Here is a 19,068-nt window from a genome sequence, read left to right as displayed (position 1 = left end):
CCGAGACGTTTCAAGTAGACCTTTTAATCTTTTCAAGTGGAGACTAAAGTAAATAACCTTCTGTTTGTTTGTCCCTCTCTTTCTTCTCAGCCTATTGTCTCTCTTTTTTGCTGGATCAGCATCCATCCTGGAGCCGCTCACATCCTGAAGTTCTGGATCTGGTTTTCCATCCTCGCCTCACGTCTCTCCTGTGTGAATCATGTCTTTTCTTGTGTGTGTGTGTGTGGACGGTGAGATGTGTGAGTGTCTCCTGCCAGGTCTCCATGGTGATGAAGGTCTCGTGGCTCAGTAGCTCCTGTTTTGTTTTGTTCTGGTGGCACCCTGGAAGCTGCTCCACGTCCTCTTCATCACATTCTTCATATATATATTATAAATCATTTTATTATCCTGTTCAATGCCATGTTCTAGTCATCTGTCCGTCATAGGAGAGGGATCCTCCTCTGCTGCTCTTCCTGAGGTTTCTTCCTTTTTTTTTCCTCTGTTAAAGGTTTTTAGGGAGTTTTTCCTTATTTGAATCGAGAGTCTGAAGACAGAAGATGATGTAAAACTGTACAGACTGTAAAGACCCCTGAGGCAAATTTGTGATATTGGGCCATACAGATAAAACTGACTTGACTATTTCTTTTATTCTTTAGAAATAAAACAACCAGCTCTGACAACACACAAGTTGTTATCCTTCTTTATCAAATGCATGACTGGTTTTGTCACATAAATAATCAGACATTAGTGAAGCTACATGAGCTCTTCTCATGTTTGTCATCATCCGTTTTATGTCTTTTTTTAACATCTAACAGATGGTTTATAGCTCAGCATACGCAGCACAATACACTCCGTAATGTGTTTATTTCAAAGTCACAAAGACAATTTCATGCAATCTTACGCACGAGCACCTCGTTATCGTCGTCTAACAAATGTATTGTCTCATGCAACTTAATTACAAGCAGCCGTCTGAACACGATACGGATAATTCAGATCTTCAGTATCATGATTAACATCAGCCTCGATTTTTACTTTCTTCACTTTGGGGACAGTAAGTTAACATCTGGCTGGAAATGCGTTCAATCACAGTGAGAGGGCACTCAGAGCTTTTATCTAATCAGGTTCAACATGTTGACATCATTTCAGCTTTGTCTAGGGGATGTAAAACAGATGCTTTTAAGATTAATAATGGCCTCTGAGTGTTTAAAGGGTTTTTGCTTCTAAAAGATACGTATTATAAGAGCAGAAAAAAAGGCCTTGTAAGCATAATAACTGTAGCACACGTTATATTTTTGGGTTATTTCAGTTAAAAATCTGCCACACAAGCTTTACAGTATTGGGTAAGTTATATATTTTACATAGGAATAATTCCAAAATGTTATTATTTATTATATAATATTGTTTCATCATCATTTAAAGCACTTTAACTATTATTTTATTCATTTGTTATATATGTGTAACATTTAAGTTGCTTATTCATGTCCCCTTTTCTAAATAGGAAGTCACTTTAGTTCCTACCTGCCGTTGTTTAAGGGGGACACTTGTTTATGTAACAGTAACAGAGTAACATGTGCTGATAGAGTGAGAGGGCCTGCTGGGAAGTCAGTGTTGATTAAAGAAGCTTTCCTGTAGTCTGATTATTACCCACCAAGAAGTCTGGGTTACACATTAATCATTATATAAAAGGTTTTATCAGCTGCTCAAATGTTATCACCCGATCTGAATTGAAAAAATAGTTCAAGTTCTATTTTCTTCATATCAACAGTGGACCTCATGCAAGAACCACTAATATGAACAGATAAGAAATACGAGGGATTTAAGAAAATTTGTGGCATTCATTAGTTTTCTTGTATTTAAGAATTTTATCTGAAGTATGAATGAAATGTACAAATTCATACGAGTCATGAACAGACAGTCTGACTTTCTTCACAAGTGGAGGAACGTGTTTGTTTTAATCTAAATGAATTTGGAGTTTTAAGGACGCTGTAATCATTCCTCCTGTTCAAATCTAACAAATATTTGCTCATTAACAGGTGACATCAGTTCATCAGGTTCATCAGGGTGAAACGAGCGATGTACAACAAGTTCGGGCAGTTAAGGCTACGTTCATGTTACAGGCCTCAATGTTCAATTCTGATTTTTTATTCAGATCCAAGTGACGTGTATCCGTGCACACGTGCAGATTTAACTGAAACGTGAGCCGCATGGATAACAACAATAACATCATTTGTGCAACAGTCAAATTATAAACATGGACGACATGGCTGCTGTTCAAGCATTCAGTTACAATAACTTCCTTCCAGTTTGGCTTGAATAGAAACTTCTCCATAAATGTCCAACAAATGTGAAACTTCCTCGTCTCTCCATCGATCCGTGTCGTTGCTATTGTTGTTGTTCTCTTCCATGTTTATTTTCTATCAGGCTGTGAGCTGCTGACACTGAATGATGATGAAAAAAAACAACACATGAGGTCTGATCTGATTGTTCTGACAGCGGTCGCACAGCCAGAGATCAGATATGAAGCAGATCCAGGACCACATATGCACACAAGTAGCCCAGATCTGATATGAAAAAAAAAATCACTTAGAGGTAAAAAAAAAAAAATCTGATTTGGGCCATTTTCAGCATGTGATGTGAATGTAGCCAAAGAGAGTTTGTTGCATCCAACTTGCAAAACTCATAGAAAAAAAAAAAATCTGTGTTTTAAGATAAGAATCTAAAATGTTCTTGCATGAGGCCTGTTGTATCTCTCACAGGCATGAACTCAGTGGAAAGTATATTCATCTCAAGCCTGGTTTATTTCAGCCTTCTCCCTGTTTGAACTTTTCAACCTCTCTGCACTCATAGTCTCTTTTTTAAAAAAAAAATCAAAAACCTGCATTTTTTTGTCCACATTTGACTTCTCTGTCTTCCCAAATCTTTATTCTTTGTCTTTATTTCTTAAGTTCACATTCTCAGCCATGTCAATGTCACGTTCAGGTTCTTTGAGGCTCATATCTGCTGCTTTATCTTTAACATTATCTCCAAACAAAACTACAAGGTTGTAAATCTCACACATATTAGATTTATTGTGGTCAAAGTCAGACATGTTGTTGCTCTCTCTTTTTCTTGTCTTAACAAACCTTTTAACCGTATTTCTAATCTCAACCGCAAATCAGTGTAAAACAAAACAAGCATGTGCGTGAAAGGGAAGCACGTTAGTGCTGATGATAAGAAATGAAACCAGACCTGAACACTCATGCTGTCCTGTGTTTAATGTTTAACTGCCCTGCCCTCGTGGGAGGGAGGAGGATATTTGAGCGAGGGGAGTGTTGGCTAACACTTTGCTCTACCAGACTGAGGTGAAACCAACCAACTTCAGACCAGGACCTGTGAGGACTCTCAGGAATCCCAGATGGTCATCAGAGATAAGAAGGACCAGACTCGGGGACACATACTGGACTTTTGGGCTTAAGACACTGAATATTTAGAACCTCACAGAAAGTTCAGTAGAGTCTTTATATTTTACTGCTGTGGAATATCATGAAATCACTGTGATTTGGAGTTTCTCAGCCACCGGAATCATCTTCTTGAAGACTCAGGAATCATTTTAGACAAAGAAAAGTCTTGAGTGTGTGCTGTTATCTGGGAGAAGTGCTCACCTCTGGGTCTCGGCTCTAATCACAGCGACTGCACCCAGCAGAACTGACAAGCTACGGGATAAAATCAATACCTGGAAAATCTGAGCTCACAAGTCGGCTATCATGAGTGACGAAATGGAGGAAGCACAGACTAAAGACTGGAGGCTGATTGAACCCAACTATCCTGTCAAAATCTTCCTGACGGTCTTTTACAGCCTCATCTTGGTGACGGGTATCATGGGTAATTCGGTCACAATCAAAGTGACTCAAGTGCTGAAGCGAAACGGCTACCTGCAGAAGAACGTGACCAACCACATGGTCAGCCTGGCCTGCTCGGACTTGTTGGTGCTCATCATCGGCATGCCAGTAGAGCTCTACAGCGCCATCTGGAACCCGTTCACCTCCGCATCAGGCGACGCTTCCTGTAAGATCTACAACTTCTTGTTTGAGGCTTGTAGCTACGCCACCATCCTCAATGTGGCCACGCTTAGCTTTGAGCGCTACATTGCTATCTGCCACCCGTTCCGCTTCAAAGCCTTGAGAGAAAAACGCACCTCCGTCCTCATCACCTTTGCCTGGTTGGTGTCCATGGTCGTGGCGCTGCCGCTGCTGACCGCCACGGGAACGCAGAGCCACACTCTCCAACTACCAAACGAAACCGTCCACAATCTGACTTTCTGCACCAACATGAAGGAGCACTGGGTGATGTACAGGGTCAGCATCTTTGTGGCTTTCCTCGTCTACGTGATTGTGTTGATCTGCGTGGGCTTCATGTGCCGGGCGATGATCCGGGTCCTGCAGAAAAGCGGGATCAACAGGGACCAAGGAGCACCCAAGCACGAGAGTTTAAAGGTCAAGACGGCCAGGAAGCAGACCATCATTTTTCTTGGTAGGTTGTTGGTTCAATATCTTAAAGGATTAACAAATTATCTTAGAGCTCCTTGTGTGTCCCGGTTTTTATACTTGAAAGGTTCACAATGCTTCAAGTGCAGTGTTTCCTCTATAATAGTACAAAAATATATATTTTTAAGTGCTGAAAATAACACCAAATATCCATTTATTCGGAAATCAATATCATGTGGGAGCCTCTGACCAGCGCTGTTTTGAAACTTGAGTCAACGTGTGTGTCGTTGCCTGGGAAACTCCAGGTAGCGTAACTCCTTTTAAGGAATAGGGCGGAGCATAAGCCAGTGAGTGGTTAAGCAAGAGAACGAGCGGAGCAGAGGAAAAGGTTAGCAATAAGTTATCAATCAGGCAGTAAATGTACAGAACAGACAACAGTTAATAAATGCTGCAGCTTCTTAAGAACCCCACCGCCAGGCCAAACCACACAACCTCGGGGGAAACACTGAAGTGTGTCTTAAAACAATGATTACAGCAGGAAAAACCTCTTCCAGTGTTCATTTAAGTACATGACTGTTGTTTTAAGGCAGACTTAAAAAATTGTGAACGTGTCCTTTAAGGCAGGAGTCAGCAGTTAGGTTTTTATTTGGGGTGGCCTAAATGTTTTTTTTATTTATTTAAATTAAATTAAATTTATAACACTGTTCAGTTTAACACTATCTGAGGTCATTTTTGACATTTAGTAAATGAGTGCTAACAGTATTATTTTAATACTCGTTTGGCTAAAAATGTCTGAATATACGATCTGTGTTTGCACTTCGAGACCAGAGCTGCAACAGCTCGTCAATCAGGGCAGCTATTAATAATCGATTAATCATTTCAGTCATTTTTCAAGCAAAAACACCAAACATTTGGTGGGTCCAGCTTCTCAAATGTGAAGATTTGCTGTTTGCCCTTTTCATATATGACAGTAAATTGAATATCTTAACATTTTTTTCTGCAAATTTTTAACATTTCATAGAATTTATCGACTAATAAAGAAGATAATTGTTGGATTAATCGATAATGAAAATAATCGTTAGGTGCAGTCCTACTAGAAATGTATTTTATTGGTCATTTCTGCCACATTTTTGTGTTTGTGAAACAGAAATTTGTGGTCCAACAGGCTAAAGTTGTGGAATTTTAAAAAAAAGTCAGAATTCACACGTTAAAATTTAATTTCTGGTTGGTTTATTAGACTTTATTTCAGCTCTTTTCGTGCTTCTCCTGGTGTGTGGACAGTATTAGATGCAATAAGGTTTATATTTGTTGGGATTTACATGAGCCTTGTGTTTATTTTTGAGTCTACAGCAGATTTGTGATGAATTATGCTACAGTAAGTTATGTAAACTATGAAAAACAAAACTTCAGCTTTCATCAGGGGCCAAATATTTTTGCTGGATTTGGCTGAATTTGGCCGACAGGCTGCTATTTGCCGACCGCTGCTTTAAGGGATTTATGTAAGTAAGACTGGAAGTCTCTGAAAAGAGTCAACAGAAGTGTTAGTGAGTGTTATCTTTGGCGCGCTTTATATTGTGCAGTGTGTGTCTGTGTGATATCGTTATATCACCACCGCTGGCTGTCAGACAGACTCTTTATTTCTTTACACCAGCAGTGGAAACACCACCTGTGCCACAAGTGGAAGTGGAAAAGACAAGTCCAGGCGATGTGTCGTAATGTTATGACCCTTTAAGTGATTGATTTCTCTCTCCCCCCCCTCTCTCTTTCTCTCTCTCTCTCCCTCTCTCTCTCACACACACACACACACACACACACACACACACACACACACACACACACACACACACACACACACACACACACACACACACCCACACACCTACCCTGATATGCACCCTGATCTGTTTAGGGTGTGTTCTTGAGCTAATAGAGTTGAACAGATAAACTGTCTTGTTTAATTATTGCTTGTTTAAGTTGTTTGATGTTTCAACCTTGAAGATCACTGTGTCCTTACATTTGGATGAGAAGCTAGAAGTTTATAAAATTAGCTTCTTAACTTCTTATTTTCCCACTTGCTGACCTATTTAATTCGTCCTTATCCACTTTTAAACTTCCATCTATTTGTAAATGTACTAAAGTCACTCAACTTCTTAAAAAGGTGCATTAATTAAGATTTTAGACTAATGATCAAATAAATATCTGATATGAGGTTGTATCACTGAGCAGTACGATAGGATAGTATGATAAACCTTGTTATTTGACATATGACTGAGGAATACTGTAGTGATAATCTGTTTCCAGTTCACTTTGGGCTTTGCACTGTTTATTGCACCCAGTCATCTGTAGTTCAGAGGGCGTAGGCTCAAGAAACAGGACAGGAGGGTCAAGGAGCGGCTTATGCTGAGTTTGTTTTGGAATCTCACTTAGTTATTCACCTCTAGCAACCAAAGTTAGTCATAGTTGCTTTAAAGGTGGTGACCTGAAAGACCAATTTCTATTATTTGTACTACAGCTAAAACATTTGAGAAGCTAAATTTCAATCAGTTATCATCAGCACATAATGTCTTTAATATTTTATCACCATCTCAGTCTGACTTTCATTCAAAATTTTCAACTACTACTATGATATGTTCTCATCTTTAGACAAATGTCAGTTTACAGCTACACTATAGGTGTTTCTCAACAAGCATTATTTTAGTTTAACTCTTATCTTCATAACCATCGTCAGTGTGTTTTTTCTCATCGGATTTAGGGTGTACCACAAAGATCTATTTTAGGACCTTCCACATATGTGTTTTTTTAGTGATACAGGGGTAAAGTTGACACCACGGGCGACACGTTTTCTTTGGTAGCTCCTATTTCGAACGTCAAAGGGCATCATGCTTATGTTTAAAGGGCTGATATTGTGGAAAACAAAACCAATGAGCTTTGGGATGGATTGGGGTGATGGTGGGAGCCCTCATGTACTGTAAAATTACACAATTTTATCTCCTCTGTCTTTTTAAGTTATTTGAAATTTTGAAATTCACTGCTCAAGAGCTAGCGGTGTTGAGGTGGTACCCACTAGTACATCACACCAGAAAGTCAAATCAAATATGTAGGAATATGATATGTATTTACTATTCCCATGCAATGGATAACCTGCTGCTGTAACACAAGAATTTCCCAATAAATACATCTATCTAATCTAATCTAATCTAATCTAATCTAATCTAATCTAATCTAATCTAATGGCCTGCTGGAGGACAGACGGGAATCTGGGCTGTATGGAAATCTAAACAACTTTTGGTGAATAAAATGTCATAGATATGTTTAAAATAGATTCAGTATTTTTAAAAATTAGTCAAAAAGGTCCATAATGCCAGATCTTAAATTCAAAACATTGAGAGAAAAACATCTCCTCTAAAAGTCAGTCTCAACGAGAACAAAGAAAAGCTGTAGTTAAATCCTCATCAGGAAAATAGGGGAGAGAAACCTCTCCAAGGTCCGCACCCAGAGGGACTCCCCTTCCAAGCAGTCAGGCGTGCAACAACTGCCAATTGTCAGCAAGCTCAGATAAAATTTTAATGGTGGAATTTGCAGAATAAACAGTAAGTGAGCCTGACGATGGACATCCTGGAGACATCAGCACCGTCGTGGTCTAATGGACATCATTTAGCATTGGACATGAGAAGGGAGGGACTCAGGAGATGATAACAGATGCTGGTACGCCCCGCTGTAGGCAGCCAGAAATGGAAAGAGATAGAAGACACAGCGATACATACAGCAGACAAACTCCCAAAGTCCCTGAGTCATAGGCGACAGCAGACCGGTTCACAGAGAGCGACCACATGAATAACCAACACACGGACAGGAAGCCACACATAAACTAAATTCCAGGAACTGGAGAAGGAAGCTGAGCTACTGTTAAATGTCAACTCACTGTTTTTAAACTGGTTGAGTTGACAACTTTTTACCAATGAATAAACAGATTTAATTCACTTTCATGATTGCACAACAAAATTTAGAAACTTTAAAGCTGCAATAATCAATATTTTTATATTAACATACGTGTCACATGCAAGAAGTTGTGCGTGTTAGTGACATCAGACAGACAAAGTTAGCGACTAGCTTGTGAACACAGTGCAGCATTTAGCAGCTAAAGAGCCAAAATTTGTTTTCTGAGGAGTTGATGAAGACCAAAACCAAAGTTCAAAAGTCAAGAAATGTCTCAAACATATCTCTTTTTATTAACTTACATGGTTGAGCACAAAGACAGACGCTTCGGCATAGACGCCTTTTTCATTGCAGACAAATCGTATATGACACCTCGGGTATTTCTACCTACTCAATGTGACCTGTGCAAGTGGTGCTGATGACACTGATTAGTGCTGACTCTGTTAGAGACACTCAAAACAAAGGCCAAAGCAAACCAGAGAAAACCTAAAAAACTAAAATGAGACAACTATAACCTAAAATACAAATATACATAATCATACATTTACACACATAAACACATATGTAAATTAAATCTAATTAAATCTAATCTGATTAAACATTGAGTGAATATTGGACTGACTGTATATTCATCAGGTGGCTAGAAACACAACTACTGAATGTTAATGTAATAATTATGTGTCAGCTGTTTTATTTTCAGCTTGTTCTGTTGGACAAAAAAACCAAAACCAAAATCTATTAGAGCAACTTGTTTTATTAAGGAGAGGACAATACTACTGTATGAAAGAAATGTGAAAAGATATCAAGATATCTGCAAACAGCCAAGTATTCATGTTAAAAAACCCCACACAATTACACATTTTTGTAGATATTGTCCCCTCAAATTTATAAAAAGTGTAAAAATAGCTGTTTAATTGATACACAGTGTATTTCTGCTGCTATGAAAAACAAGAAAATGTAGTCATGACGCCAGATGTTCATTTCATCATGTGAAATTAAGTTTTTGTGATATAGCAAGATGAACATTTCTGGTAAATATTTAATAATTTGGTGTCTACTAATAACAACAAAATATGTCATAATAATATGAAAAATCTTTTGTTATAATGTGAAAAGGAAACAGGAAAGTTGTTATAAAGAGAAACTGAGCAAATCTTTTTTTTTTGTTCTTTTACATGTACAGTTATGGAAACACAAATCGTTCTCAGTTTTCAGCACAAAGACCATTTTACACAGTACACTGTAGAGAATCAGCGTCTGTAAATGCAGATCAGAGACTTTTCTTTTCTGCTACCTGCGACTTTATTAATCCTATCATCTACGTTCCAGCTGCTACCTGCAGCCATTTTTAAAACTGATGGACACATGACGGCAAGCACAATGTACGGAGGTCTTGGCTGCATTGGAAGCTCGTATAGTGAATATATAGTATCAGTCAAATTCCCTTGTTTTGGTACAAAGACTACTTCCCTGAACAGATGACTGTGTTACATATGATCTAAATGTGATTATATTAGGAATTTCTCCATTTGTCCGTCTTTAACATTATCGTTTAGTTTTCCTTTGTTGATGACAAATGTAATACATTTCGTCATAGATCTCCTTTTCAAACATTACGTTTTATTTAGTTTTGTCATGTAAAGATACGGTTTATTATTCAGCTCTTTCATAAGTCTCTGAATATGCTCTTAAAATGTGATGTGGATGTCAAGATAAACACTAAAATATTTGTGTTTTCCTGATTACAGTGAGGCTTTGGTTGGCCAGAAGTGTGTGGTGACAGATGTTTCCTATGAGAATGGAAATACAAACATTCAGTTGTCAGTGTTTGCTGGTTAGTGTTTATTACATCAATACTGAGTCAGAGAAGTAATTTCCAGTATCATCTGCATATCAGAGATAAGTAGAATAACCACAGACAGTACGTAAGTCATTAATATACAAGAGAAAGAGTAAAGGACCAAGAATGCTACCCTGAGGAACCCCAATATCACAGATAGAGGGGGAGGAAGTTACTTGGACATCCTGTTTGTTAACTCACACACAGATCACTCTTTGTTTGAACAGTCACCCATGATGTCATGTTGGATCAGTCTGGTGTTGAGCAAACACCAAACAATTACATTGGTCTGAATCACAGCATTGGAATTCATTATGTATTTACATTTACAGCTCTGTCTCACATTTTCAGGGTATTGATTTCGTAACCAGACTGTTTGCTGCTGCAGTTGTAAGGTCAATGAAACAAATACTTTAATGCACATGTATTTAATCCACTACAACCTGCAAACAGTCCACCTGGTGAATGTAAGTCCAATATTCACTCTGTTTTTGCTCTCTACCAACTCCTGAGGGAAATATCTGGCTCTTTAGCTGCTTACTGCTCCACTGTATTCACCAGCTAGTCTACAGCTAACTGTGTCTGTTTGCTATTTGGTACTGAGCAGGTCATGTACAGTGGGGTTTTTAGAGCTTTTTTTTTCTGAAAATAGCTGCCCGTGGTGGAAGAAAACAAGGCTATTAGAGCGCTGAGAGTGAAACAAAAGAGAAAAATTGCAGTCAGACAGCTAAAAAAACATTTGATAGATCATTATTATAGAAAATCTTGATTATAGCACATGTGTTTTTGGTTGAATGCGTCACATCTGTGCCTGAAAGACACATCGACCCTTTGTATCCCGATAATATCCATGAGCTTTCCTTTTAATTTTGGAAGGTTCATTTCTAAAAAGATGTTTTTCACCATGACAAAAACTATAGCATACGTCTTTTATACTGCTGAGAGGTTTGGCACTGCGACTAACTAAGCTGAAGTCCCCAGGGCGGCCATGTATCAGCCACACTGAGACGTTTAATCATCCTCACAGCTTCCTGTAGAAGAAACACTAATGATGGAGACTTTCTGCTAACTCCTTTGCCGTTTATCTTTTAATAAGAAACAACTTTTACTTAACACTAAATGTTGCTTCTTCTTCTTATGCAAAATAATCAATGACTGATTATTATATTCCATTTACTCTCATGTGAACAAATGAACACACTTATAAACTCCTGTGTATCTTTTCCCAGGACAGTTGCACTCCAGTCGTGCTCTGATTCAATTACCGGTCAATCGTACATCTTCACCGCTCTAATTATGACTTCAGTATTAACAGCATGTGAATTAAATTGAGTTTCGGCGCTCTGATGACCTTAAATGGATGAGGAAGGAGGGGTCAGCTGCATTACAACTAATGCATAAAATTGGGTTTCATCCATTAGTCGCAATCACTGTGCAGCTTAATTGCTTGATAGAAAGTAATTGTTTCTGTCCTGCTGTATGGAGACAATTTCTGAGCCTGCTTACACATATTCAGGTGTTGTTTTTAACCGATGAGGATGGCGAAATGATGATGAATATGATGACGATGATGATGATGATTGTTATGGTCATGATGGAAAGGAGAAGGGCAGAGATAACAGATATACAGATAATCTGTAGATATGTAAGTTTATTTCTTTAAACAGTTGATCTGGGATTTTTGTTTTGTTTTATATAAATAAAAATAAAAACTAAAACTGTACTGATGATGATGATGATGATGATGATGATGAAGATGAGGAGGAGGAGGAAGAGGAGGAGGAGGAGGAGGAGGAGAGTGACAGGGAACAGAGGCAGAAGGCAGAAGAAGAAAGTTGATGATGATGATGGTATTTATGGTGAAGATGATCCAGGTGAGGAAGAATATGATAATATGACGATGAGGAGTTTAAAGGTAGAATAAGTTTCATGCACAGGAGACGTTCTTTTATATTTTTATGCATTTAGCGTGTTTACAGTCGTGTTTGTCTCAGAATTGAATTCAGCAATCAACTTTTTTGACGTCCGCACTACAGAGTGTTCGGAAGGTGTGCACGTTGGCTCCTCTGTGACCTGTGGTTACCCATAACCCCCTTCTCTGTGTAGGTTTGCAGAGATGTTGACGTGTATCTTTGGAGAAGCATAATCCCAGTTTTAGTGAGGTACGAAGGGGGGTCAGAAACATTGGCAGTAAATTCCTAAGTGCATGCTGACCTTCCTCGTTCAGTAGGTAAATGCAATTACTTAAAGCTGCACTAATCATAATTTTTATATTAATAATGGATCACCTGACAATTTGTAAGGTGAATGGGGACTTTTAGTGTCTTTCAGCTCCCATTAACTTCTTCTCCAGATGCAGCAGTGAAAAAGCTTGTCCACCGTCCGCCACCTTCCAAGCACCAAATGGCAGACAAACAAAAGTTAGCAGCTAGCTGGAGATCATAGTGTAATGCTGGGAAGTTTGAGTGTTTGTGTTGTCTCAGTATTACCCGGGTATGGACTTCTAAAGGTACTGAGTATTGCTAGTTTTACAGTATCTCCCAAAATATATGACTCTGTAGGCTACAAAAAGCTGATAACTTATGAAATCAATCAATGTTTTTCTTGACTCACTGTGATAAGTCACACATTCATCAGGTTAATCTTTGCTGACATGTATATTATCTGAAAAATAAGCCGACCCTGCATTTCCGAATCATATATTCAGAAATACTGTTCTGATGCTGATATTGCAGCATCAGAATAAAGTTATGAGTAATAATTCTTCTTTCTGGCACAGAGTACAGTGAAATTGACCGACAGAAATAACTGTTGCCACAATGATACGTACAATATCAATGTGTATTAAAGCTGCTGTTATTGCTGTTTTTAGCTCTGTATATATAGTCCCACCCTTCAGTAATAATACATCTGGAGTTTTGGTTTGTTATAATTGAGTTTTAAGCAGAACGTCCGTCTTTGGGAACTTTGTAGTATATTAAAGGGTAATTTCACAGCGGAAAACCAAGACTGTTTGTGCTGATGTGTCCAGAAATTGATCTTTTTTTGTCAAACACAGAAAATTGAAGTCTCAGATTAAAACCCGAAAGCCTCTACTGGTTGTAACGACGCTCCGCAGTGAGCGAACGTCTTTTATGCAAACAGTTTGCTTGTGATTTCTCTCAGCAGGATGTGCGTGGGATGCTTGCTCCTCTCTCCACACCCCTTCGCTCAAGGTTTATAACTCTACTGATAACCGACAGACTTGAATATTGATGTATCTATAAATATTGATGAGCACAGACACAGAGCGGATTGTGTTTGTTTTGTATGGTTGATATAAGTCCAAATGCAAAATAATTGAAGTTATAGGAAATGTCTAATCACCTCACCTGCATCCTCTCCTTACATGATCACATCCATCATAACTACTTGAAAATTCATAAACAACAACTCAATCAGCAATGCACTGGACTTCATCATCTCCATAATGGAATATTACATTTTACTGGATATTACTGGGGTGGAGGGGCTCATGACACAGTCTGCTGGCATCAACAGTATCCGCTCACTCTTTTTATTGACTGCCGGAGGAATCATGAGTTTGAATTTGAATATGAATTGAATTATTGCAGGTGGCAGACAAAAAGACCAGCTGCACATCGCACCGAGTGTGACGCCCGCTCGAAAACAGTCGTCCCTGCTGCATATCACTAATGTCAGTTATCTCTCAAGTGGCTAAAGTCCCTGTCGCTGCTACGCTTTCCCTTGAAATAACTTTAAATCCTGGTCGGGATCCTCTGCAACTTTGAGGAGTAATTAAAAGCAGAGAAGATCCCTGTTAAGTTTCCCACACATCACTTCCAGGACAGAAGGTTAATTGCTTTAGATTTAGTTTTTGTCAGTCACCGGGAGCCGGGTGTTTGTGAAATGAATATTAATTCTGTTTTGCTGCCTTCAGCTTTTGGCTTGTGACCTTTGACTTTTGCAGGCCATTTTCGTGATGGGAACAATCAGTGAGGCTGAAGAGATGCGAAAAGGACGGGAGTGATATGATGTTATTCTTCATTCAGGAGGTGTGCTGTGATAATCCTGTAGTCTTCACCTGTGTTATCACGCCTGAGAATCAAGCAATACGCAAAATGATCCAGAGAGAAAATGCTATTTACGCTTTGTTACACAGATACCACCATATCACCTGAACCTTTGTAGTCATGTGTGTGTGTTTATGTGTGTGTAGAATGACTTAAGTCACATTCAGGGACACCAGACTTAAGACCAGTTGATTGGGGATGGCTTGTGCAATTAAGGACAAAAGCTGTGTCCCTAATTGGTAAAACACTGATTTTTGGGTCAGTGGTTATGGTTAGAGTTAGGATAAATCTGCAGGAAATGAATGTAAGTCTATGTAAATACCCCAAAAGTGACTAAAGTAAAAATGTGTGTGTGTGTGTGTGTGTGTGAATGTGACATTTACCTTCGAGCTAGAGTGAAATGCAGCTCTTTAATCCTGCATGAACTCAACCAAACAAAAAGGGCATTAAAAGGAAAGAAATACTGAAGCAGCCAACATGAAATACATGGATGAGGTTTCTTCAGAGTGTAAATCATGAATTTACTCTCATTCAAAAACACCGACTACGGTTTGATTACAAATTAGACACATTTCAAAAGGAAATTTAAAGTCTCCACAGTTCCACTGTGCAGAGTTTGTTTTCACATTCATCTGCTGAAAGAGGAAATCTGAGTTTATGGCGTTTACCTACAACCATGATTTGTGACATCACAACTAGTTTGGAGCCAATCATAGCCCAGTATTCAACTTCTACAAGTGTGATGTGGAAACTTGAAGCCTCCAGTGCATAAAGAACGGACTTTATAGTGAAGCAGGAGACATCTTGTGTCCAGCAGTTAAACTTATGAAATCAAAAATATTTGTATATTTATAGATTTAATAAGGTAGAAAGAGGAGATGTGATTTTTAAGGAGATAATTTACCTTTTTTTTCTGGCAGAGAAACCATATTAGATACAAATTATTATTCAAAGTAGAGCATTTTGTATAAATCTTAAAACATATCTGGAGGGGATCTTTAAACAGCAGCTAATTAGTATCAGACATTTTGTATCATTAAAAATTTAATTATCAGGCGTCCACTTGAAATAAATAAATAAAAACATTATCACCCAACAGTGGACTGTTAGTAAAGAAATCTGTTAAACAAGCACATTTAATAATTTTCTGTGTTTGTCTGAACTTTTTGGAACAACACCCACACAAACAAACACAACATGACTTATTAAAATGATTTAATATGTCAAAGTGCTTTAAAAGTGGACTCACAAACAGCTACGGTGTGAGACTAACAGAGCGCTTCACTGACAATAGAAAGTTTAACTTCTCTTTAAGAATAAATGTTGCTGCATCAGTTAATATTTATACGTTCTGGGAATCAGACCTGTCTTTAAATAAATGTCTTAATGGAAAAATCCACTCTAAAAGCACTTTTACATTTATTTATTGTGTTACAACTTTGGTGAATGTGTTGCTGGGAAGGTTGTTTGTTTCAACATCCAGCAGTTACGGAGCAACATTATCATTCATTTGGAGGTGTGTTTCTGTCCACCTGGTGAACGTAAAGTCCAGTATTCACTCTCTTTTAGCTCCGTTTTTGGTCTCCACCACCTCCTGAGGGAAATATCCGGCTCTTTAGCTGCTGAATGCTCCACTATGCTCACCAGCTAGTCTACAGCTCACTGTGTCTGTTTGCTGTTTGTTGTTGAGCAGGTAGTGTGCAGCGGCTTTTTACTGAAAACAGGACTGGAAACAATGTGTTTTTAAATGTTTGTATTATTTTTTCAAGTTTAATTTTAAACACATTAAACACAAATATTAATAAAACTGCGTATACTTACCCCACCCCAGTAAAAGAAAATAAAACATAAAAATCACAGCAGTGCGTAGTTTCAAGTCAATTCTAAATGATGATTTCCAAACATTCGATGTTATGGCTCCATAAAGTTCTTGTCTCTCTGCCAGTTTTTCTGTCCATGTTCTTCCATAGGAGAGCAATAATCCTCGAGATCATCAGCAGCGATTTCTGCAGCGTAACGTCTTTTACATTCAACATCTTCCAGAACAGCTGTAGCTTTATTCACTCCCATAAACAATGTATATGAGAACTGTTCAGACCATGGGAACTGTTAAGTCGCTGCTGAAGACCCTCCCTCTTCTCATTAGCATTCAATTCAAGTTGAGCTTGACACCACGACAATTATTTTATGATTATTATGTTTATTGTGCTTCTTTTATTCTTATTTGCTATTTACTTTAATATTTACGTATTTGGTATTTTAAGCCTGTTCAGCACTTTGATCAACTGTGGTTGTTTTAAATGTGCTTTACAAATACATTTTAACTTAACTATCACTGCATCTTTTCCCTCAATACTAAAATAAGCTCTCATTAACCATTTGGAAACAAGGTCGATGAAAGTAGAAAACAGTAAAATTGCAGCCAAAAACAAAACAAAACAAAAACACAATGAGCGGAAGATGCTAAAACATTTCCTGGAGCTGAGAGGAACTGCAGAGTTGGCATGTAGTCGTTTGATCCATTTAAATAAATATAAAACTATTGATCACTGCAGCTTTAAGACTTTTAAGTCTGGAGTCTGTAAGATTCCTTTTTTCTTCCCGTACTGAGTGATAATTATGGAGCCTGCAGTGGAAATTAAATGGAAGAAAATTCAGAAGGTTTTAAAATACTGGATACTTTTTCCAGAGATAACGTTCAGTCTATTTGACTTTAATTATTGTGTGTGAGTGTATCACACAGAACACAGACTCATGGGGAGGGGGGGGATTCCTTGAACTATAAGGCGCCATTGTGATGCCAGTCAAGTGCAGACGGGCTGGTGGAAAACAGGAACAGCGAAAATGGAAATGACAATAATAATCAAACAAATAGTTGAACTTAAACATAATTAACCATCTTCTAACAGCGGAGGAGAATCTCAGGTTGTTTTTTTTTTTTCCTTTAAGAGGATTCATAACTTCTGTGGCCTTGCATCGTCCTACCTGTCCCCATCAGCCCGGCAGAGCGTGGCCGTAGCTCATGAACTGCAGCGACAGCCCAATTTCCACCCATGAACCCTCTCTTCTTCGGATCGATGGAGTTTATTTATGTGTTTGACTGCTGATCCTGACTCCCATCGGCCCCCATTGGGTGGATTTGTTTGGGCTCTTTGGGCAGGTTGATGAATGTGTCTCACAATTTCTCCTCTCTAACCTCTCTTGTCTGTCGGCATCTATTTCGCACTGAGTGACAGCTGCATAGTTCAGTAATAAGCCCCAGAGCCCCGTGGCTCCTCGGCAGCCAACATAGCTAAAGGCAAGCCTTCCTGCGAGTGACAACCTGCTCTCATCGAGCCACCTGGGAGAGTGTTTCAGTGCTCGGAGGGGAAATCACAGATGTGTTTACTTACCTGCTTTACAACACCATACTGTACAGCAGGACATACACTGATATACTGTAGTAGGGCTGTGGATTTTTTCTTTCTGTGGTGAAAAAGCAACGTATCCCCGCAGTTTGGTGGTTTACCGGTTTACCACACAGGCCAACGCCTCCGTTCTTACCAGACAATGAAGCAATCCTGTCTGACCAGAGAGAGGTTATTAGCCCGGCTAGCTAGGGAGACTGTTGTGTAGCCACATGTCAGTGAAGATGAGGCCACCGCAGTTTGTCATCTCTCAGAAGGTCATAAGCAGTCTAGTTTATTGTCAGTGGACCAGACGTTGGCAAGGAAGACTTATGGGACAGCTGGTCGACTGGAGTTAGCCTTTAGTCTAGCTTGGATGCTGGCTCGTTCATCGCACTTCCGCTTCCTCGCACAGTGATTTTGGCATCCCCCCGGGTGGTTGTTCTCATGGGGTGATGCTGAGGTCTTGTAGCCTGGTGCCCGGAGCAAGTGGAGGCAATGCAGATTCTCCAACATGTCATGTAGCCTCCTACGTCTCATCTATACTGTATTACTGTATATCACACAATATATGTGCAAGCCGCTTAGACTACTGTAAAAAAAAAAAATGTGGTGATGACGACAATGACTTCAACTCTGCGGTTGGCATCACATGACCGCAGTATTGCAGTGCCTGCCTGCTGGGATCGAGTGATGTTTTGATGGTGCGAGGTGATCAGTTTCAAGTCTTTTTCTGATAACTTCTAATAATTGTTATTCAGTTGCTTTTGCAAAATGACAAAAATGACACAAATCAGAATTCCTGTAACAAGGAAGGAAGGTTTTACTTCAAATTTAACAAAAACTCACTCTTGCAGAACAAGCTGAAAAACCAGTATCACCGTATAAAGTTGTCTCATGTGCAGAGCCAGGCCAACACAAACTGATCTACTTACAAGTACTGTGTGTGTATCCAAAGCCTGATAAATCTTATTGTGTCGTAGACCTCAGTTATTGTCCAAAAACTATTAAAAACACATTAGTGAGCCACACCGCTGTACCGGGGGAACTTCATTATGAAGATTACGGTCATCAAAGTCAAAGTCAACTTTATTGTCAATTCTGACAGATGTACAGGACATATAGAGGATCGAAATGACATTTCTCTCAGACCCCCGTGTTGGCTTATACAAATAAACAATAAAAATACTTGGATGAAACAAAATACTAAAAAAAAGGACTAATAATTTAAATATTTACAAGTTAAGCTAGACTGGAGGTCGAGGGGGGACAGTATAGTGTAAATAGAATAAATATAGTGCAAATAGAGCTGAAAGATGTGCAAGTAATACATCCACAGGATGAGTAATTAGCAGCAGGTTCTGTAGTATTCTGTACAAAGTGACTACCGC

General features: G+C 38.8%; 1 protein-coding gene across 1 annotated transcript in view; it reads left to right on the top strand.

The window, feature by feature from the left end:
- The first annotated feature begins 3,147 nt into the window (after positions 1-3,147).
- gpr39 (G protein-coupled receptor 39) overlaps positions 3,148-19,068 on the top strand; it is a 42,406-nt gene continuing 26,485 nt past the window's right edge. Inside the window, exon 1 of the mRNA XM_042427210.1 lies at positions 3,148-4,488. Within this exon, the coding sequence (XP_042283144.1) occupies positions 3,723-4,488 (766 nt within the window). The 5' untranslated portion in view covers positions 3,148-3,722. The remainder of the gene's footprint in view (positions 4,489-19,068) is intronic.

Source organism: Thunnus maccoyii, chromosome 11 (genome assembly GCF_910596095.1).
Source record: "Thunnus maccoyii chromosome 11, fThuMac1.1, whole genome shotgun sequence".
In the NCBI taxonomy this organism is placed as follows: Eukaryota; Metazoa; Chordata; class Actinopteri; order Scombriformes; family Scombridae; genus Thunnus; species Thunnus maccoyii.
This window is presented reverse-complemented; position numbering and strand designations above follow the sequence as displayed.